The sequence below is a fragment of the Hemitrygon akajei genome, chromosome 5 (assembly GCF_048418815.1).
Source record: "Hemitrygon akajei chromosome 5, sHemAka1.3, whole genome shotgun sequence".
Lineage (NCBI taxonomy): Eukaryota > Metazoa > Chordata > Chondrichthyes > Myliobatiformes > Dasyatidae > Hemitrygon > Hemitrygon akajei.
Genome location: NC_133128.1, coordinates 158,327,490 through 158,351,006, shown reverse-complemented (window position 1 = coordinate 158,351,006; position 23,517 = coordinate 158,327,490). Strand labels below are relative to the sequence as shown.

The window sequence follows — 23,517 nt, the reverse complement described above, 5'->3', positions numbered from 1 at the left end:
AGCAGTAATGGGTGGAATTTCTGGAAGCAATTTGGAAGGCACAGGATATATACATCCCAAAGAGGAAGAAGTATTCTGAAGGAAAGATGACAGAATCATGACTAAAAATGGAAGTCAAAGACAACATAAAAACCAAAAAGGGGACATATAATATAGCTAAAATTAGTGGGAAGTCAGAGGATTAGGAAGCCTTTAAATATCAACAGAAGGCAACTAAAAAGTTATTAAGAAGGTAAAAATGGAATCCAAAAGTAAATTAACCAATAATATTAAAGAGGATATCAAAAAGTTCTTCAGATACATAAAGTGTAAAAGAGAGGTGAGAGTGGATATCTGACACTGGAAAACAATGCTGGAGAGGTAGTAATGGGGGATGACAAATGAACTGAATAAGTATTTTGCATCAGTCTTCACTGTAGAAGACAACAGCAGTATGGTGGAAATTCCGGGTGTCAGGGTTCATGAAGTGTGTGAAGTTATCATTGCTAAACAGAAGGTTCTTCAAAGGTCTGAAGGTACATAAGCCACCTGGATCAGACAGTGTACACCCCAGAGTTAACCCAGAGTTCTGAAGGAGGTGGCTGAAGAGATTGTGGAGGCATTAGTAATGATCTTTTGAGAAGCACTAGATTCTGAAATGGTTCTGGAAGACTGGAAAATTGCAAATGTCACTCTTCAAGAAGGGGGAGAGGCAGAAGAAAGGAAATTAAAGGCTATGTAACCTGACCTCAGTTGTTGGGAGTTTGTTGGAATCAATTATTAAGGATAAGATCTCAGGGTACTTGGAGGCAGATGATAAAATAGGCCATAGTCAGCATGGTTTCTTCAAGGGAAAATCTTGTCTGCCAAATCTGGTGGAATTCTTTGAAGAAATAACAAGTAGGATAGACAAAGGAGAATTGGTTGAAGTGTACTTGGATTTTCAGAAGGCCTTTGATAAGGTGCTTCACGTGAGGCTGCTTAACAAGCTATGTGTCCATGGTATTACAGGAAAGATTCTTGATTGCTCAGGGCATGAAGGGATATGGGGAGAAGACAGGAGATTGGGGCTGAGAGGAAAATTGGATCAGCCGTGATGAAATGGTGGAGTGGATGTAATGGGCGAAATGACCTAATTCTGCTTCTGTATCTTTTGTTTTTATATAAATGATAATCTGGAAACAACGGACACAAACTAAAAAGTTTTGACACTCTGGCATTTGAGCTCATAGTTTTTTCTGAGATATTACTTTATTTATTAACTCAATTTTAAAATAAAGCTGAAGAAAAGGGTCCTTGATGAATTATTGCCTTTCTATTTAAAATTAGAATTCCTAATAACCAAATTCCCAGAATAGGGAAATCATCTTGCCTTCAGCATCACATCAAAATGATGAATAATTTTAGAAACTCTATTAAATCATTGAATTCTGCTGCACTCAAAATCATCCTGAATTTTATCCTGGAACAAAAACTGAGAACAGGATTGCTGGGGAAATCACCACAGTTTACTGCTTGATCTCTAGACTTCATTTTCATTACTATCGAATTACTGGGGCTCGATACAGAGGGAATAGTGTTGAGTTCAGTGGCTGAGTGTACAATAGTGCACAGTTACAAACCACTGAAGGAGACTCAAGAAAACAGTCACAGCCATTTGAGGTTCATTATGCAATGAGGGGATTCCAGGCTGGAGAGGGCATTGGGAACTGAAATTGTAAAGTGGGGAAAAGATTAGATTACTCTGCAAAGTCTGAAGGAGCATTCTTGCAGCTCTTCACCACAATGAAAGTTTAAAAGAACCTACTTTAATGTAGCTTCCTAGACAAGTTTCCTCCGGAACTGGATTCCCTTGATGAAGTCCAGTACCAATATCACACATAGATGCTACTGAACATCAAAATCTAATTCAGCCTTACTGATATCAAGATTAGAACTTTGAACATTGATGAAATCTTTATCTGTGTGTTGCAAGTGTTTTGCACATCTCCTAAAAGCTGAAAGTTATAGGCAGTGAGAACAAAGCACTATATGTGTGAAGCCAAATATGCATTTTAACTATTTTTGCCAGAAAAGAGGTGGGGTGAAGAATTTGTCTCCCCAGTAAGTACTGTTCCCCATTTCTACTATAATTCTGGTGAATTTACATTGAATCCTCCTTTCTACAAGTTTAATGTCAATTCCATTCTGCCACATATAGCCAGTGAATTAATACTACTTCTGTATGTTCACTGGTGTTTTGTATAAATGATGTATTACTGTATTCCTTTACTTATGCACACAGTACTGTTGACTTAATACAGACTTCTACAGGATTTCTGCATAGCGTTATGGAAGGCACACTACTTGGGAAATAAGATCATATTTGCAGAAAAAAGAATTAGTTGCTGTTCAGCAGTAACATAGTTGTAGATTTACAATGCAGATAGAGATGTCTCAATTACACAGAGGGAGCTAAAGAAAAAGTGCCATTCAGAATCTGTAGAAGGTGAGACTACATAAATAGATTTCAAATGATACACGTTATCATTGTATGATAATTAGGAATATATGGTCATACACAAAGTCATGTTTATATGAAGAAGATCTGAAGATTTACTGATGTGTTTCTTGAATAATTCTTTCTAACTGACTTCATGGATGAGCAAAACAAGCTAGTAAAATGTGGGTCCTTCACATTTAACTGTTTAAAAGCCAGTATTCCACAATAGCAAAATAATGTAATGTTATTCATGACGTCCACTGATAGAAGCTTGAGTCAACTTACCTCTAAATCTATAACTAGATCTTGATGACAAAATTGTGTTTCAAAATTTATTGAATGGAGCTCCTCTGTGACAATGAGAGGACCCTGTAAATTCAAGAGATGGTGACAAGATTTAAAGAAGATGACAAACAAATTTGAATCTTCAGAAGAAGAAAAAGAAGCCTATTGTTGAATTTATTTTAATAAACAGATTAAGAAGGAAAATCATTTATTCAGTAATGAATTGGAGAAGTATTTATACTGGATAAATGTGATTGTTCAATAGAGCCTAGATTCAATAGAGCCTAGATTAACTCTACAACTCTACAACCGTTTTCCATGTAATTTTGAGGATATCTGTTTTAAAGCAGTATTAGGAAGTATTAGAAATATTTGAATCAAAATGAACCAATATTTATGAAGACAAATGAGATTATGAAGTATTAATTAAATGCAACAGCAATCCTTATAAAATCTAAATTGTGCACTTGGATTTTCAGAAGGCCTTAGGCAAGGTGCCACACATGAGGCTGATTAACAAGCCCATGGTATTACAGGAAAGATTCTAGCATGGATTGGTTGGAGGAAAAGAGTGGGAGTAAAAGGAATCTTTACTAGTTGACTGCCATTGACTAGTAGTGTTCCACAGGGATCTATGTTGGGACTGCTTCTTTTTAATGTTATATATCTATGACTTGGATAACAGAATTGATGGCTTTGTGGCCAGGTTTATGGACAATATGAAAATAGGTGGAGGAGCAGGTAGTTTTGAGGAAGTAGAGAGGCTACAGAAGGACTTAGATAGAGTAGGAAAATGGGCAGGGAAGTGGTAGATAGAATACAGTGTCAGGAAGTGTATGGTAATGCACTTTGGTAGAAGAAATAAAAGGGTAAACTATTTTCTAAATAGAGAGAAAATTCAAAATCTGAGGTGCAAAGGGATTTGGAAATCCTTGTGGAGGATTCATTAAAGGTTAATTTGTAAGTTGAGTCTGTGGTGAAGAAGGCAAATGCCATGTTAGCATTCCATTCAAGAAGATGAGAATATAAAAGCAAGGATGTAATGTTGTGGCCTTATAAAGCACTGGTGAGGCCTCACTTGGAGTATTGTGAACAGCTTTGGGCCCCTTATCTAAGAAAGGATGTGCTGACAATGGTGAGGGTTCAAAGGAAGTTCATAAAAATGATTCCAGAATTGAATGGCTTGTCATATGATGTGCGTTTGATGGCTCTGGGCCTGGACAAACTGGAATTCAGAAGAATGAAGGGTGACCTCACTGAAAGCAATCTAATGTTGAAAAGCCTTGATAAAGTGGATGCAGGGAGGATGTTTCCTATGCAGGTGAGTCTAAGACCAGAGGACACAGCTTCAGAATAGAGGGGGTCCTATTAGAATGGAGAGGAGGAGGAATATTTTTAGCCAGAGAACAATGAATCTGCGGAACTTGTTGCCACAGGCAGCTGTGGGGGCCAAGTCATTGGGTATATTTAAGGCAGAGATTAATAGATTGTTGATGAGATATGGCATGAAGGGATATGGGGAGAAGGCTGGAGATTGGGGCCAAGAGAGAAAATGGACCAGCCAAGATGAAATGGCAGAGCAGGCTCGATGGGCTAAATGGCCTAATTCTGCTCCCATATCATATTGTCTTATGGTCTAAACAAAGAACCACAGCAGCTTGGAGTAGTAAAAGATCTTTTAATGCCATAGTCTTTGAAACAAGATTAAAAAGGAGTTCTATGTCACCTTCAATGGCTTTTGAATACGTCAAAGCAATTACTTTGAAGTGCTTTATCGTGAAGTTGGGAATGTGGCAACCAATTTATTTATATCCCTCCCCCCCAAAAAAAATAGTAAATTATGACCTTGTAACTTAGTTTTTGTGATACTGATTGAACAATAAATACAGGATACCAGAAAATTCCCCTGCTATTCAAAATAAAGTCTTGGCAGCATTCACCTCTGGAGTAACTGAGAAGATAGTCTTGGCCCCAGTATTAATGTCTTATCTGAAACTCAATTATATCTGACATTATTGTTCACTTTGTAACTAGACAATAATATAATCTATCTATATAATACTATCTACCACAGTAAAATCACAGTTTTTGTACAGAAATTCATTGAAACATTTAACTTTCTTGGCTTTGTATCTAGTTGGTGCTTTACAAAAATGCTGTTCCAGTTATCTGACTGAAGTGCAACTTAGCTAATATCAAAATTTTAGAAAATTTTACCTCATTTCCTTTAGTTCCTGCTGATGACTTCTGTTCTTTAAGTTGCTGTCAAAATAATGTGAATATTAAATTAGTATTCTTTCCACTTTTCTCCTGAAGGCTTGCATTTATATAAAATTTTATTCTAACAGCCTTTGTTGGGACAACTATTTTTTAAGTTCTGTGACTATAGTGTAATTTAGGAGATCTAGGCCTCATATGGAGCCAGTGATCATTAATGGAGAATGTGTGGAGCAGGTTAAGACCTACAAGTATCTGGGAGTACAGTTAGATGAGAAGCTAGACTGGACTGCCAACACAGATGCCTTGTGCAGGAAGGCACAGAGTCAACTGTACTTCCTTAGAAGGTTGGCGTCATTCAATGTCTGCAGTGAGATGCTGAAGATGTTCTATAGGTCAGTTGTTGAGAGCGCCCTCTTCTTTGTGGTGGCGTGTTGGGGAGGAAGCATTAAGAAGAAGGACGCCTCACGTCTTAATAAGCTGGTAAGGAGGGCGGGCTCTGTCGTGGGCAAAGTACTGGAGAGTTTAACATCGGTAGCTGAGCGAAGGGCGCTGAGTAGGCTACGGTCAATTATGGAAAACCCTGAACATCCTCTACATAGCACCATCCAGAGACAGAGAAGCAGTTTCAGTGACAGGTTACTGTCGATGCAATGCTCCTCAGACAGGATGAAGAGGTCAATACTCCCCAATGCCATTAGGCTTTACAATTCAACTGCCAGGACTTAAGAACTTTTTTTAAAGCTATTATTAATGCTTTTTTGAGTTAGTGATTTAGAGGCATATCATATTATTACTGAGTTAAGTATTGTATGTAATGAGTTTTTGCTACAACAAGTGTATGGGACATTGGAAAAAATGTTGAATTTCCCCATGGGGATGAATAAAGTATCTATCTATCTATCTATCTATCTATCTATCTAATTTAGCACTTCGCGTTAGCCACATTCTACTATCACAGAATGAGTAATTTGTTTACTTCTTCTAAATTTATCTTAGAAAGCAACACTGAGGTAAAAGATCAGAAGCAATGTTTGTTCTTTTTTTACACATTGGGTGTTTGACAGTTTTTAATGTGTGGGATTTTTTAAAATGGGTTCTATTGTGTTTTTTTGTTTTGTGGCAGTATGCAAGAAGACAAATCTCAAGGTTGTACTTTCATAATAAATCTACTTTGAACTTTGAACTTGAATGGTGGAAAATATCTGAAGTGTTAAATGGCTTATCCTTGCTTCTATTTCTCAGCCTCTTATGGATGAATTACTTCCAATATATGGTTCCTTGTTTACTGTACTTTCTAATATGGCAATTGGGTTTTCCTATCCAATCTTCTCATAATCTCAAATAAATTGTCAATTGTCCACCCTTTTTCCAAAGAAAAGAGCATTAGCCTGAGCAATCTTTTACTACAACTAAAACTCTGGCAAGAGCTTTGAAAATATCTTCTGTACCCTTTCTGAATTTGGAGACAAATTAATTCAAACTTAAATGTACAAATTACGACATGACCAAAATTGTATGCAATTAAAGTGTAGCCCCACTAGTGTTTTATTCAGTTCCAGCATAAATGCATATTTTGTGATTGGTAAAAGAAATTGATATTTTTGTCCTTTCCAAGTCATCTTATGTTTTACATGTCCTGCTATCTTCAGGAATCTGTGGATATGCTATTTGGCATTTCTCCCTACACTTCTCAATATCTTCCATGTTATATCTTTGATAATCTTTTTATCCTCATCACAAGCTCATTACCTTATATAAGAAAATATATAATTCTCTGGATTAAATAATATTTGCTCTGTTTGCATCTACCTGACTATTCTGTGACATCTGCACACAGAGTACACACTTCTTTCAAGGAATTAACCACAGTTTTTTAAAATCACCTGCAAACTTCTCAATCTGCCTCTTAGATTTAGGCTGAAGCCACTGATATACATCACAAAAAAAAAACAAAGACTCTAGCAGAACGTTGCTGAACCAAGCAGGAAGCAGCCTTTCCATCACTGAAGTACCTGCCAACTTCCCGCTTCCTGTTGCTGTGCCAATTTTGGACCCAGCTTGCCAAATCCATTTGGGGCCCATGGGTTTTTAATTTTCTGATCAGCCTTGTGTGTGCAACATTGTCAAAATCCTTGTTCCAGTTTATGCAGATTACATCAAGGGTTAACCACAAAGATATTTCTTGTTACTTCCTCAAAAATTCTAAGAAGTGATTGAAGTATGACCTTTCTTTCATAAATTCATTCTGAATGGTTTTTACTTATTTCCATCTTTCTAAACACTTTATACAGTGCCTTAGAGCTACTGCCAATAATTTTCCCACAGAAATGTTATCTACCCTACAGTTATTCTGACTGTGCCTTTCTACAAACAATAATATATTTCTTCTTGTTAATTTCTTAGGTGGACCACAGTTGAAAATAAATTGGTTTCTGACTTTGAGGAGTGGAAGCTGCCTGTTTAATTTTTTTTAACCTGGGCTGGCTGTTGCATGCTGCACACCAGTTGCACCTGGCAATGTAATGTCTTGGGTCCAAGGTCAAAACAACTGGAGACCAGAGCTTGATGCATGAACTTACTCAAATGTGGACACACACATACCTCCAGCAATTTTTCACCACTAAATCATTCCCTTCCTCTTTCCCTCTCACTTCAGAAGTGTTGATAAACTGTTCTGTTCTCATAAAAAAATCTCACCAGCTGCTTTGTGAAAAGGAACAGAAGACGAGAAAGAGAAATATCTGTGGTGTCCTAAATTTATCTTGATCTTTGCTATTAACAGACGGATCAACAAGGAAGGTGATCAGTAATACCCTTTCCTACACATTGCACCATTTTGGATTAAATAAATGTGCAATCAAAGTAATTTTTTCCTTTAACAGAAACTGTGAGAAACCATAATAAACTCACCACGCTGTTTACCAGAGACTCTCCATGTACCCTTTGTCACACATAGCAAACAACAATTGGCCATAAATATTAAACACGATATGATAACTGGCACAATCAGTGAGATCAGCCTCTCCATCCTGAAGCTTAAACCATTTAGGATCATATCAATATCTTGATCTGCAACGCCACCAGTGCAAGCAATTATACAAGTAGCCTAACTGTACCAGAACATTCATGCATTAGCAAGACAATAATTACTTCATAACGTGTAAACATATACCTCATTCCTTATTTTAGAAGGCCCTTAAAAGGGAGAATCCAGAGCTAGTTTACTATTTAAAAATAAGGTGCTGCCCACTTAAGACAGATACAAGGCAAGACCTTTTCTCTCAGTGGGTCAGTAATCTTTGGAATCCTCGTTAATGGGTTTTTGAATATTTTTCATTCAAAGATTGTTAATAGGCACTGTTGTGAAAGATTATCGGGGCAGGTAAATGCAGATTTAAGGTTATAAACCAATCTGTGGTGATCTTATTCAAGTTCAAGTTCAAGATTAATTATCATTCAACCATATATGAATATAGTCGAACAAAACAACATTCCACCAGGCACAAGGTACAAAACGTACCCAGCACAATGCACACACAGCACGTTCAAGACGGCAAGCAAACACAGAGCCACACAAAAAAAATATAGCCCAGGTCCCTTTTTGACATTCCTGCAAATTGATGGTACAGTTCCCAGCAGACCACAGATGAATGCACGCATGCAATCTAGCTTGTCATTCCACCAATCGAACACTGGAGGGCAGCATCAACGGGAGAGACCAGTCCCCAACTGAGTATGGACGTCGCGTTGCATTGCCTCCAGTGTCTCCTCTGCTGGACTATAGCAACAGGCAAGCCCACGGCCTGTGGTCTAGTCCTCGCTACAGCTGAGACCATGCAGCTCCCCCACCATCTGTCACACCAACAAACAAAGGAAATGGGCCTGCGGCATCTTACAGGGTCTTATGATCACAAGAGAAACATCCAAGGCAATCACCCACCATTACACTGCATGCCACCTTCGTGCACCAGCTCCAATGCCTTCTTGTAGCAGGCAGACCCACCTCCGCACCAGCTCCTCCGTCAATGAGCAGCTCGCTGATGGGGTAGGCCCGAAGTTCCTAAAGACCAGCCTTGTCTTGCGCCAGTAAAAGAGCAGTTTAAAAATGGTAAAAACACGTTTGGTTGGCCCCCAAGAGGCTACTGTGATCGAGCGTCCTGCCACCTTACCGGTCTTCTATTAAATGTCAGTGTCATCTCGAATGGCCGGAAAGTCCCAGCTCCTAATTCACAGTATGAAATTTCACTGCCAATTTAGTTGACATTTTTTCCAACCCTCTCATATCATGCCAAAAAGTAAGGAGGTCAAGAACATAACACTGTGATTTACTCCATTGCTTCCTTAGAAATATTTCATCTAAATTTGATGACACTAGTTTGACAAATGTGTGGTGAACTACATATACCTGTCTGGACACGCCCCCTGCTGACTGCTCCTGTGGCTCCTCCCATAGACCCCGGTATATGTCTGCAGTGAGATGCTGAAGATGTTCTATAGGTCAGTTGTTGAGAGCGCCCTCTTCTTTGTGGTGGCGTGTTGGGGAGGAAGCATTAAGAAGAAGGACGCCTCACGTCTTAATAAGCTGATAAGGAAGGCGGGCTCTGTCGTGGGCAAAGTACTGGAGAGTTTAACATCGGTAGCTGAGCGAAGGGCGCTGAGTAGGCTACGGTCAATTATGGAAAACCCTGAACATCCTCTACATAGCACCATCCAGAGACAGAGAAGCAGTTTCAGCGACAGGTTACTGACGATGCAATGCTCCTCAGACAGGATGAAGAGGTCAATACTCCCCAATGCCATTAGGCTTTACAATTCAACTGCCAGGACTTAAGAACTTTTTTAAAGCTATTATTAATGCTTTCTGAGTTAGTGATTTAGATGCATATCATATTATTACTGAGTTAAGTATTGTATGTAATGAGTTTTTGCTACAACAAGTGTATGGGACATTGGAAAAAATGTTGAATTTCCCCATGGGGATGAATAAAGTATCTATCTATCTATCTATCTATCTAAAGGCGATTGAGGCCTGAGCCCGGCCCTCATTCTCCAGGATGTAGTATGGTGGTCAACTGCTGCTTGTTCTTTCTTCCAGTCAATAAAAGCCGATATCTCAACTTCACGTCTCAGAAAGAGTTATTGATGGTGCATCAATTTTATTGACTGGAAGTTTTAAAACATGGAAAGCGTTTTACGTCCGGAAAGATTGGATTTGGACCCCAAGACCCTGAAGCAGCTCTTGCCTTTGAACTCTGGCTTGCATGCTTCCAATCATACTTGGAGGAGGTTAGTACAACTGAACCCGCTGTTATGCACCGAATTCTCCTCTCGAGGGTCACCCTGAAAGTTTACTCACTTATCAGAGGCCTGCCGACCTACGAAGGGGCACTGGACGCCCTCAAAAGACAGTACCTGCGGCCGGTGAACACCGTCTATGCAAGACATCGCTTAGCTACGCGACGACAGCGGCCTGCAGAGTCGAGCGCCCAGTTTCTCCGAGCCCTACAGACACTCGTGCGAACTTGCGACTGCAAAACTCTCACGGCGGAACAGCATGCAGAGCTGCTAGTACGAGACACCTTTGTTACAGGAATCAGGTCAGTGTACGTACGCCAGTGGCTGTTGGAAAATGCCGATCTTACCTTACGCTCGGCGATCGAGACGGCCGACACGCTGGAGGCTGCTCTGCACAATGCTGACGCTGTCCAGCCGCACGATCCCCCGCCGGTTCCGTGGACACCTCAGACCCCGCCGCCGCCGGTTCCCGCGAGCGATTTCACCAACGCCGCTGCCAGTCGCGATTCCACAAACTCCCCGAACCTGACCACAGCTGCTGCCAGTCGCAAGCCCGCGCAGTATTACTTCTGCGGACTCGAAAAGCACCCCCGAAAATGCTGCCCGGCCCGAGAAGCGACCTGCTCCAGCTGAGGGAAGAAGGGCCATTTCGCCAAGGTCTGTAAGTCTAAACCACAAACGGGGTCGGGCAGCGCTGCGTGTGAGGCATGGGGGTCGCCATCATGGGGGCCGCCATCTTGCCTGCCCGCCTCGTGTGAGGCATGGGGGCCGCCATCTTGCATGCCCGGATGGGGGCGGCTATCTTTGTCGGCGCCAACATGCCCTGCCCCCTACCCACCGGTGCTTACCGGGCACCAAGACGGCAGTTCAACTCTGGCCACCGTAACCCTTGACCAAAGCGCCCCACACCAGCTTGCAAGGTCAATGATGGACATCCTGGTGGAAGGGCACAGGACTAGCTGCCTGTTTGACACGGGCAGCACTGAGAGTTTTATTGACCCGGACACAGTGCAACGCTGCGGACTCGTGACACGGCCGGTAAGCCAGAGGGTCACCATGGCTTCTGGGTCGCATTCCACAGACATCCGGGTGGGTTGTGTAGCGACATTGGTGGTGCAGGGCACAGAATATCGGAACTTTGCGCTACTGGTCATGCCTCAACTGTGTGCACCTGTGCTATTGGGGCTGGACTTCCAGAGCCACCTCGAAAGTGTGACTATGGCATATGACGGGCCCCTCCCACCACTCACTGTCAGGAATCCTCAGTTTTGTGGGACTTCGCCATATATCCCGCTACTGACCACACACACACACCGACCCACACATCCCACCCAGCACCATGCCGACAGCTGCGCTACTGACACCACTTGCAACCTCTCCACCCTCAAGATCCCTCCCCCACTGCTGTTCGCCAACCTGACCCCCGACTGTAAACCTGTGGCAACTAAAAGCAGGAGGTACAGCGCGGGGGACAGGGCCTTCATTCAGTCAGAGGTGCAGCGGCTGCTCACGGAGGGGATCATTGAGCCAAGCACAAGCCCTTGGAGGGCCCAGATGGTTGTTGTTCAGACCGGGCAGGAAAATAGGATGGTCGTGGACTATAGTCAAACCATCAATAGGTTCACGCAGCTTGACGCGTACCCCCTACCCCGCATCGCGGATATGGTCAACCAGATAGCTCAGTACAAGGTGTACTCAACAATAGATCTGAAATCCGCTTATCACCAGCTCCCCATCCGCCCAGAGGACCGCCCCTACACCACCTTTGAGGCGGGCGGCAGGCTCTATCACTTCCTGCGCGTCCCATTCGGTGTCACAAATGGTGTCTCGGTCTTCCAGAGGGAAATGGACCGGATGGTGGACCAGTGCCAACTGAAGGCCACATTTCCCTATCTGGATAACATCACAATCTGTGGTCACGACTGGCCGGATCACAACGCCAACCTCCAACGATTTTTCCAACTGGCCAAAGCCCTGAACCTTACTTATAATAGGAACACTCCACGGTAACTATGAACCCTGTACCCGAGGTGACACCGCGCACACCGAGCCCTACACAGACTCCTCATGACACTCCTATACCGGGCATCTCGTACGCGCATATACCAGGTGCCTCGCACACGCATGAGGGATCACTGACGCCTAGTGGGCTGACACCTCCAGTCAGGCTGGAACCAGCACAACCACCGTCTCCGGTGCAATCACCACCGGCACCTGTGCAATCACCATCGTCACCTGTGCAATCACCACCACCGGCATCTGTGCAATCACCACCAGCACCTGTGCAATCACCACCGACACCTGTGCAATCACCACCACTGGCACCTGTGCAATCACCACCGGCACCTGTGCAATCACAGCCGGCGCTACATAGATCGCAGCGACAGATTCGACCACCTGATAGACTTAACCTGTAAATATACTTGTAAGAAACTTCACCCCATGGGGACTCTCTTTTAAAACAAAGGAGGGGGGGTGAATGTGGTGAACTACATATACCTGTCTGGACACGCCCCCTGCTGACTGCTCCTGTGGCTCCTCCCACAGATCCCTGTATAAAGGTGATGGAGGTCTGAGCCCAGCCTCTCAGTCTCCAGGATGTAGTATGGTGGTCAACTACTGCTTGTTCTTTCTTCCAGTCAATAAAAGCCGATACCTCAACTTCACATCTCAGAGAGAGTTATTGATGGTGCATCAAAATGTTTAACTAATATTTCCTCTACCATTGTTTATTTTACCCAATATTTCTTATTTCACCTCTTTATTATTCCTATTTGATTGCAATGTTCTTAAGAAGCCAGAATCAAAGTAATCATTGATGATCACAACCATGTCTTTTGTCTCCAAAGAAATGACTGAATGGAACCACTCTTTCCTTTCCTATTTATTCTCTAGGTTAATAGACAGGATTTATAAAACATTCTTGGGTTTTCTTTGACTTATTTCTCTCATATACCATACTTCCATTTCACTCCTGGGTTTTTTTAATGTTTGTCTGGGCTTTCTGTGATACTGAGTTCCTGGTATTTGAAGCAAGTTTCTCTTTTCTGCCCAATCCTGCCCCATATGCTCCATGCGATACAGAATCATGGGGAAGATTATTCCTTAGCGATACTTGTTAAGCGAAGAATGTAGGTCAGAAGGTAAACAGCATCCCAGGCTCTGTCTCTCACATCTGTGCTTTCAGTGATGTCTTTTTCTTCAATGTCCACCATAGTTGAAAAGGCTCTTAAATGCGTCCCTTTGTTTCTGCACTCCTATCTTTTCACACATGAATAGAGTTTCCAGTATTCTCTTTGCTCACCATTAGTTTCCACATTTGAAGTTTAATTCTCTCTAATTTCATATTAAGATGTCACCTTCAGCATTCCCCACATCACTTCCTGCTTTGCATTTCCCCAGCTCCACCGGTCAGTGCCTGTTACGTGACCACAGGTTTCGTTGATGGTGGGCGTCATTTTAAAGGCCTGGACAAGGCGGGGGTATGACGTCAGTATAGCAAAATGCGGACAGACTGCTGGGCCATTCAGTAGAGAGAGAGAGAGAGAGAGAGAGTTAAGAGAGAGAGGTTTGATATTTTCCCATGCCCAAAGGATTATGTGAGTGAGCGGCGCGTGGTGCATATTGGATATGTGACTGTCACTTCTTGTGATCCATACGTGGATTTTTGGAGTACTTTGTGACGACCACTTTTGCTAACCCTTAACCCTTACATGGATTCAGGTGTGTTATGTGGTGACCGCTTGTGCTAAGGAATATTCCGTGACTGTCACCGTGTGATATCTCTACGTGGATTTCGGAACACTACTGGTCGGCTGAGATCTTTTGTGACTATCACTTCGTTTTCCCAGCGTGGAGCCTGTGAGATTCTTCGTGATCGCCTCCTCGTTGCATTTTAATGTGGAGCTACAAGCTTCTCCTCTCACCTATTCCGTGGATTACTGTAACTTCCTAGCTTGCCATCTTAAGACGCATAACACTGTTAACTTCTGTTTAGAAGACTAGTTTGTTTAATTTTCTATATTTTGAGTAGATAATAATAAATACAGTGGTTTAACATTAAACCCTGACTCATTCTGTGGTGTTTTGCTGCTGGTGTGTAACAGTGCCTTTCTGAGGGCACTTTCCATGCAGCTGCCACAGATGAAGCACTTGCAATTTTACCTTTTTGTTTGTCACCATTCAGGGATCCTTCCAGATAATTCTACAATTCATTTGTGCTCTAATAGGTGGTTGCTTTACAGAACATCCACTTATCAGTCTGCAAAAGTGAAGCATCTCACTAATTCAGATGCCCACCACGATAACTCAAGTTGAAGTTCATTGTCATCTGACTGTACATATCTACAACCAAACAAAACGATGTTCCTCCAGACCACGGTGCACCCACAATGCATATATCACCTAGAACTTGCAAAACTAAATATTACTATAAATAAGTTAATAAAATATAAGTCAAAATGCATGTAGTGCACAGCACAGGTAAACAGTAAACAGCTTGTTGTCCTGGTGATGGGACCTCGGTGGTGGCAAGGTATTCATTAGTCTCACAGCCTGAGGGAAGTCATGCATGTAGCACATGGACGCTCTTGGTTTCCTCCTTTTCACAAACAAACTTCTTTCCACCAGCTAACCATTGTCCGTACATAAAAATAGTTGTTTTGATACTTTTCCTATACAGATGAAAGATCAATCAGAAATTTGAACCCTGTTTCTCTCTTCCTAATACTGCCTGATCTGCTGAGTCTTTTCAGCATTTACTGTTCCACTCCAGGAACATAATTTGGCCTATTATATCCACACTGGCATAAGAAATGTTATGCAGGCTAATCCAACTATCCAGTTCTTGATCCACAGACATATAGGTTATGGTGCATGCCTCCATCATCCTTTCTGTCCAGGAGTTGCAAACCCCCATAGAAACTCCTTGGTGAAAGAAAGTTCTCTTCATTCCATCTTTAATCCTCTTACAATTGTTCCAATGGTCCCTCCTATATATGTGACTATTTCAATAATAAATTTCAATATTTTTAAAATTTTTGACCAGTTATTCAGAACTCTTTATAATCCACAGAATGCATCTGCCTTTTATGATTTTGTATGAAGTCCAAATGATGGTCAGGGAGGTTTAATTGCTACCAAATAAATCACCTTAATTCAGGTATTTCAAGTAATTGTCATTCATTAAAGAAAGAAGTTGAGATGCAAAAGCTGGGAGGCCAATTAGTCTTCGTTGAACACTGTAACTTAGCTCAATGTTTTTCCAATCCTTTCAATAGCTTCACTGAATCCCAGTTAGGAATAGGAAAAATTGAAAGGTGGAGAATATTTGATGGGCTGAGTGGCCTAATGGCATGGCACAGTAGCATAGTGATTAGCACAATGCTTTAAAGGCAACCCAGGTTCAACTTCTGCCGCTGTCTGTAAGGAGTTTGTACTTTCTCCCCAAGACCGTATGGGTTTCCTCCAGGTGCTCCGATTTCCTCCCACAGACCAGACATACTGGTTGGAAGGTTAATTTGGCCATTCTAAATTGTCCCGAGATTGATCTAGGATTAACTTGGGGGAATTGGTGGACGGTGTAGCCTGTTCCGTGCAGTATGTCAATAAATATATAAATAAATAAATGTTGCTCCTATATCTTATGGTTTTATGGAACCCCTGCTGAGTTACCCAACATGTTGTCATCACCCATGTTCGAGAGCAAAACAAGAATGAAACTAGAACTTACTATAATAAATTTTGTTTTTTATTAGTAGATAATAAAGAAATTCAATTAATATTTTCAAATAGTTTCATTCTAATATCAGCATCAGCTATTCCTTATGAAAAGAATAAACAAAGATATCTTACCAAGTGTCTGAATTCCACTGAGAGACTTCCATTGACTGATTCTTCCATATTCATAACTTTGGTATTCGTGCCTAATATATTAAATTTGCGATATCTGTAAAGAGAGTGCATCATTTCAATACATTCTGTCAATCTTAATTTATTTTGTAAGATAAGAAGGATTTTTTATTTTATTTTGCATACCCTCTTGCTGTTGAACTCTCTCTGAAAAACAAAGGAAGTGAATGAGAATAATTTCAAGGAGATAATTAAAATGTGATTTATTTGATTGTAAACTTGTCTTACTTGTCAATTGTAGCTTTCACTTTTAGCTGGTAGTTTAATTCAGGTAGTTTCACCAAAAACCTAAAAAGAGAAAAAGGAAAAGCTACATTTATTTAGTGCCATGTCCCATGTACTTTATATCCAATGATTTAGTAGGAAGTATCAGTTATGGACAACTAGTTCCCACAGATAGCAATGTGATAATGTCTAGATATTATTTTTCTTTTGATTAAAGGATAATATTAGTTAGTATATTCTTACTCTTTACTATGTTTTTTCAGGAATACTCTTCCACTCTTTTTTCAAAATATTGTAAATGGATATGCACTTTAATTTATGTAGACAGACTCAGTAGTTACACTCAGCTGTTAGACCAACATGCTTGTAAAACGGAGACAGCAGAGATTATGCAGATGTTGGACGTATTAAGCAACACACAAAATGTTGGACGAATTCAACAGGTCAGGGTAGTATTTATGGAGCGATTGATAGTGTTGATATGCTGAGTTCCTACAGTGTTTTGTATGTGTTGCTTGTAAAACTGAGTCCAGACTGCAAAAACTAATACCCTTTTCTGAGCTCTATCATGCAAAGAGGTGGACAGAGGAAAAGATTTCAAGGATGTTTCCACATTGGTCTCATGAGGCAGATCAGACCCATAGAACTGCAGTGAAAGAAAGTCGTCCTCAATTCCAATGGACAATTTAAGAAGCATATGATTTGCTTGGTATTATATTGGAATGTCAGTCTACATTTCTGTATTCAAGTCTTTGCAGTAGAACTCGAATCAGAAGGCAACTTTGCCAAGTGTTTTAATTTCATATTGATATCACATCATCTCCTGCAATGGTTTGCATAAATTTGAAGTACTTTCATCCTAAGCTGCTGAAGCATGTCAACAAGGCCGCCCCAGTCTATGTTTTATATCTCTGACTTTTTTTGCTCCTTTTGCAACATAAAATAGTGTGTCAATCTTACCAATACAGGTCCAAATACCATAATGCAAAACAAAGGCAACCCAATCAGTATCTTCAGAAAACTTCTCTTTACACATCAGAGATAGCTTATACATAGAAACGGACTCAGTCATTTCCCAAACTTGCTCTGTAATACCAGCTCAAATTGATCAGAAGGGCTAAAAGATGTCACAGTATTCCAAAGGGTACAGTGATAGAGGAAGGCGCAGATTTGGGTGCCACAGTAGCATGAAGCGATTAGCGCGATGCTATTACAGCCCAGGGCATGGAGATTTCCAATGTCATCTGTAAGGAATCTGTACGTCTTCCCAGTGGAATGGGCGGGCTTTCCCCTAGGTGTTCCTGTTATGTCCCACAGTCCAAAGGTGTACCAAGTGGATTAATCGGTCATCGTAATTTGTTCCATGGTTAGATTAGGGTTAAATTGGAGTTGTCAGAGTTTGCTGGGGTGGTGAGGCTCGAAGGGATGGGCGGGCCTACTCCACACTGTATTGCAAAACAAACAAACAAATAAAAAGATTTAATCAGAGTCAGTAGGACTGGCACAAGGTTAAAGATCATTATAGATTGCCAGACAACATAAATGTTTTGGGATGAATTGCTTCCAGCCAGGACTCTGAAGATAAACACACACAGAACCTAAGATATCCCAGCAATAGGTTGGCAAGTCTAGGTTTTCACACAGAGTGCCATGCCAACCACTAGCGGGTGCAAATTAAGTGCCCCTCCCTGAGTCCCCAAACTCTGGATGGGATCACATTAGAAGTTAGTAGTGGGCCAAATCCAGGCCTTAGTGCAGATATCAGAAATTCATCTTTGGTCAACATGGTCAACCAAGTCCAATGGTATCAGGTACCCAATGCACTTGCCTCCTGATTGTGTGCCTGTCAGTAGAAGTGAACAAAAGATGACCAATACTGTGTTGATATCATACTGGCAATCATCCCGTGCACTTACTTAAAGAGAAACTTCAACACAGCATTATTTCACTTGTCATAAAGAAGCTCACCTTATCTTGACAGTAAATTGTACTCCTGTTTTTAGGACCATTGCTCTCTGTGGGTGGGTTGGCATACAAGGTTGTCTCTCCACCACAAAAGAACTAAAAAGTAAAAGGAAGCTTAATCATCTTTCTCAAGAATATTAACACTGGTTGAAATCAGCTTAAGACCTGTGTCTTGTTAATCTATTAACATTAAATATTAGGCTTTGAAATATTATTATCAAATCAATTATTTCACTTCCCCATTATTACACAGGATGATTTAACAGTTAGTGGGTTGACAGCAATGAAGATGCTAGCAGTGTAGTTGATTTAGTGATCGGAAGAATCAGCCCTGCACTTGAACGTTATCCCGGAGAATGTATTTCTATTTTGGACAAGGATGAAAATGGATGAAATTGTGGTGCTTTACACGACTCGATAGCTTGCCTACGTTTATAGCTTGGATTCTGAATGAAGAATTTTGTACAAATCCATCTGGTTAAAAAGGTAGAAGTCACTACCTTCAGAGGAAATGAGAAAAGCATTTGTTTTAAATAAAAGTCATTTATACTGGCAAATTAATTAGTCATTGCACTTTTGAGTTGATGTGGTTGTATCTCTAACTTTTCCCATGATATTTTGAATCACTTTTAGTTGGGTTATATGCAGTTAGTTGAGTATGAAGTGACCAAAGTAATCTGTACTTCTTTATTTACATTTTATTATGAAATTATGAAATTTCTATTGTTGACTATGCGCACTGTTAATGCTGCTTTGGTCCAATCTACTCAGTCACAAGTCTGTAACTTGAGAGGAGATATCACGGAATGTGTCGTCTGTGTGGATTCACTGAACAAGTATAAAAGACACACAAGTTAATTTAGTCAGTTGCTTGTCCTGTTCCGAGGAACTGGAAAAGCTGTCCAATGAAATATTACTATGCTTGCATTTGTAATATGTACAGTTACAGAATCAGAATCAGGTTTATTATCAGGATCTTATCTGACATGAAATTTGTTGCTTTGTAGCATTAGTACAGTGCAAAGACATAAAATTACTATAAATTACAAATAAATAAGTAGGGCAAAAAAAGAAGAATGATGTGGTGTTGGACCTTTCAGAAATCCGATGAAGGAGAGGAAAAAGCTGCTCCTGAATCAGTCAGTGTTGGTCTTCAGGCTCCTGTAACTCTGCCCTGATGGCAGTAACAAGAAGAGTGTATATCCCTGGTGGTGAGGCTCCTTAATGATGAATGCCATCTTCTTGAGACACCACCTCTTGAAGATGTCCTCGATGGTGGGAGGGTTGTGCCTATGATGGAGCTGGCCAAGTCTACAACATTCTGCAATCTCCTACTATCCTGTGCTTTGGAGCCTCCAAACCAGGCCGTGATGCAACCGGTCAGAATGCTCCCCATTATACATCTAAAGCAATTTGCAAGAGTCTTCAGTGACATAGCAAATCTCCTCAAATTCCTAATGAAGTAGAACCACAAGTGTGCCTTCTTCATGACTGCATCAATGTACATACAGATTACATACACAGTTGTGATTTTAATGAGGTAAAGAAAATAAAGGAAATCTAAAAGGTCAGAAAATTATTTTCATCTTTCACATGATGCTCAGATCATTCCAAGGTGCTATGCATCAATAAAGTTATTTCATTATGCAGTCACTGTTGTAATGTAGAAAGCACTGAAATCCCATCCACAAATTTGCCAATGACACCACAGTTGTGGCAGAATCATGGACAATAACGAGGCAGATTAAGTCAGCTGGTTGAATGGTGGTGTAACAACGAAGTGACTGTGGATTTCAAGAGGGGAACTCAGGTGAACACATACCTGTCCTGTCCCCGCTGGAGGGTGTCTAGTGGAAAGGTTGAACAACTTCAGCTTCCTAGGTGACAACATCTCAGAGGATCTATCCTGTACCCCGCACATGGATGCAATGACCAAGGTGCATCAGAACCTCTACTTTCTTGGAAGCATAAGGGGATTTTGTATGGCATCGAAGAATATGACTAAGTTTTACAAATGTACAGTGAAAAGCATTCTGACAGGTTGCATCACGGTCATGTGGAAATTACCACACACAAGAATGCAAAAGGCTATGAAGAGTGGAGGACTCAGCTAGTTCCCATACAGGTACAGCTCTCCCCATTATCAGGAACATCTAAAAGAGGCATCCATCACCAAGGACCTGAATCATGTAGGCTGTGCCATCTTCTCTATATTGCTATCAGGTAGGAGGTACAAGAGCCTGAAGATCTACATTCAACAACAGCATCTTCCCCACCGCCATCATATCTGTGAACTGACATGAAAAACCTTAACACCATCTTTTCTTCGCTACTCTTAATCTTGCACTAGTGTTGTTATGATGACTTTGTTGTTTACTTTGCTGACGTGTGCATATAATTGACGTTTATGTGAAATTATGTTTGTCTTGTCTTGTAATGTACTGTGCCTGCTGCTGCCAAAAGCTAACTTACATGGCATTTACAACCTGCGTATGCATGCCCATGGTACCAATAAACTTGAACTTAACAACCTTTCAAATGTTAGTCCCCTCAAAAGAAACATGATCCTATCAACTATTTTAAAAATGTTGATGGTTGGTCAAAATACTGAGAATGCCTTGTTCCTCTCCGAAAGAGCATCTTGGGATTATTCAAATTCAAATCTACAGATGCAACTATGGAAAACTAACACCGATGCTTTTTCTCCCTTGTGGAGGAAGATCTGTGACATCCAAGAGTGAGGCCAAGATCATTCAAGCATGTAAAGTTATCATTATCCCTCTCCATTCCAGGATGAACCAAAGAATAGGCCCATTTGGAAGCTGAGCGGAGGCTTTGATTCAGAGGCCCATCTCACCAATTCAGGAAACTAAGATTTCCTGCCTGATTTGTGATTGGAAAAGCTCCAGCCTAGGCAGAGTCACAGTCCAGTAATTTTCCTGCTGCTGTATCTATCGGGAAAAAAAGAACGTGGACAGCGGATGCTGAACTGAAATTTCTGAGCAACACTAAAAAAAAGTTGCATTTTTGTTTTAGTAATTTTTTTGTACCTTTTGATGAAGCTGTAAATCAAAATGTTCACTCTTTCCTCCAAATGAGGTCTTTGCAGAGGCATCGGATCTCCATCGTAGGTCACTTTCTGCAGCAGCTCCTCCAGCTTTTTCAGCTGTCTTCTGACCTGAAATAAGCTCTCTGCAAACAATGTAAACCTAATTCAAAAGAATTTACAGCATTCATCACAATAACCAAGCAAAGCACAAAACATTTCAAATAACTCTGGTACTTGGTACTTTACCAATTCTGCAGCTGATCAAGGCACGTATTGTGTGGACCTCCTATGCAGGCGATTTGCTGCCGTCGTTTCCAGTCTGTTAGCTCTTCAAACAGTTGTCTGTTCATTAGGAAATCCATTTGGTTTAACAACTCTGTAATCTTATGGAGTACCTCCTGCACCACACAAAGATATAGCCATGAACATGAGAAAGTCTGCAGTTGCTGGAAATCCAAAGCAACACACACAAAATGCTGGAGGAACTCAGAAGTCAGGCAGTATCTATGGAAATGAATAAACAGTCGACTTTTCAGGCTGAGACTGAAAAAGAACTGGACTGGACTGGAAAAGGAGGAGGAAGAAGCCAGAATGAAAAGGTGGGGGTGAAGAGGAAGGAGAATAGTTAGAAGGTGATAGGCGAAGTCAGGTGGGTAGCAAAGATAAAGGGCTGGAGAGGAAGGAATCTGATATGATGGGAGAGTGGACCACAGAAAAAAGGGAAGGAGGTGAGCTGGGGGAGGTGATAAGCAGGTGAGAAGAAATAAGAGGCCAGAGTGGGGGATTAGCAGAAGAGGGAAGAGGGAGAGAATTTTATTTTATCAGAGGAAAAACTGATATTCACGTCATCAGGTTGGAGGCTATTCAGAAGGAATATAAGGTGTTGCTTCTCTGCCCTGAACGTCACCTCATTTTAGCAGAAGAGAAGGCCAAGGATGGATATGTTGGAACAGGAATGGGAATTGGAATTAAAATGTTTCGCCACCAGGAAGTTCTGCTTTTGGCAGGTGGAGTGGAGGTGCTCAACGAAGCATCCCCCCACCAGTTTACTATGGTCTCACCAATGCAGAGAAGGCTGCATTTGGAGCACTGGACACAATAGGTGGCACCAGCAGATTCGCATGTGATGTGTTGCTTCACCTGGAAGGATTGTTTGGGAGAGGGAGGAGGGCAGATGTAACACTTTGGCTGCTTGCAGGGTTAAGTGCCTGGTGGGAGATCAGTGGGGAGGGATGAATGGACAAGGGAGTCGCAGAGGGAGCAATCTCTGTGGAAAGTGGAGTGAGGTGGGGAGATAATGATATGTTTGGTGGTAGGATCACTTTGGAGATGGTGAGAATTGTGGAGGGTGATGTGTTGGATACCGAGGCTCATGGGGTGGTAAGGACCAGAGGAATTTTATCACTGTTAAGGTGGTGGGAAGATGGGGTGAGCTGGATGTTTGGGAAACAGAGGAAATGCGGGTGAGGTCAGCATCAATAGTGGAGGAAGGGAAACCCTGTTCATTGATGAAGGAGGTCATCTGTGATGTTCTGGAAAGGAAAACTGCATCTTGGCGACAGAAGTGGTAGAGACGAAGAAACTGAGAAAAGGGAGTTTTGGCCTTGAGTAGGATCATAAAATCTATCTTGGAAAAACATCTTGGAATGCTTGCACTAGCCTACTTTCTGTTTTAGTTAAAATTCTCAGAACTATTTCAGTTATGAAACCCTAAACTGTAAACATTTACCATAAATAAGCTTGATATATTTATAAAGAAAATGTGCTCTTCATCAGTGCTCCCAGTGAACTTCCCAACTACATTGTTGCTCAGCTTAAGTTCATTGAACTTTTTGCCCTAAATTAAAAAGCGTTGTTGAAGAAGTCAGACATTCGGAACTGAAGGCCTTATTTTGCTGCCTTCTTCAGCTACACTGCTATCAATCACAGCTTCTATAATATTCAGTAAAATGCTACAATTCAAACATTTTCCACACCCTCACTTAAGTTTTCATGGCTGTTCAGTAGATCAGGTTGCCTGTACTGATAAATGTGTGTTCTGAGCAGAATCTCCTGCCTGGTTTAATAATTACCTCAAGGACGATCGGTTGCTCATGGCAGAATATGT

General features: G+C 41.3%; 1 protein-coding gene across 2 annotated transcripts in view; it reads right to left on the bottom strand.

Annotated features, from left to right (window-relative positions):
* The window catches only part of LOC140728359 (signal transducer and activator of transcription 4-like), a 122,415-nt gene that overhangs the window by 34,582 nt on the left and 64,316 nt on the right, over nt 1–23,517 (bottom strand). For both annotated transcript variants that reach the window (XM_073046970.1, XM_073046971.1), the window contains 8 exons: nt 21,657–21,808; nt 21,412–21,570; nt 18,365–18,457; nt 16,400–16,459; nt 16,298–16,318; nt 16,115–16,208; nt 4,964–5,008; nt 2,747–2,830 (listed from right to left, as the gene is read on the bottom strand). In XM_073046970.1, the coding sequence (XP_072903071.1) occupies nt 2,747–2,830; nt 4,964–5,008; nt 16,115–16,208; nt 16,298–16,318; nt 16,400–16,459; nt 18,365–18,457; nt 21,412–21,570; nt 21,657–21,808 (708 nt within the window). The remainder of the gene's footprint in view (nt 1–2,746; nt 2,831–4,963; nt 5,009–16,114; nt 16,209–16,297; nt 16,319–16,399; nt 16,460–18,364; nt 18,458–21,411; nt 21,571–21,656; nt 21,809–23,517) is intronic.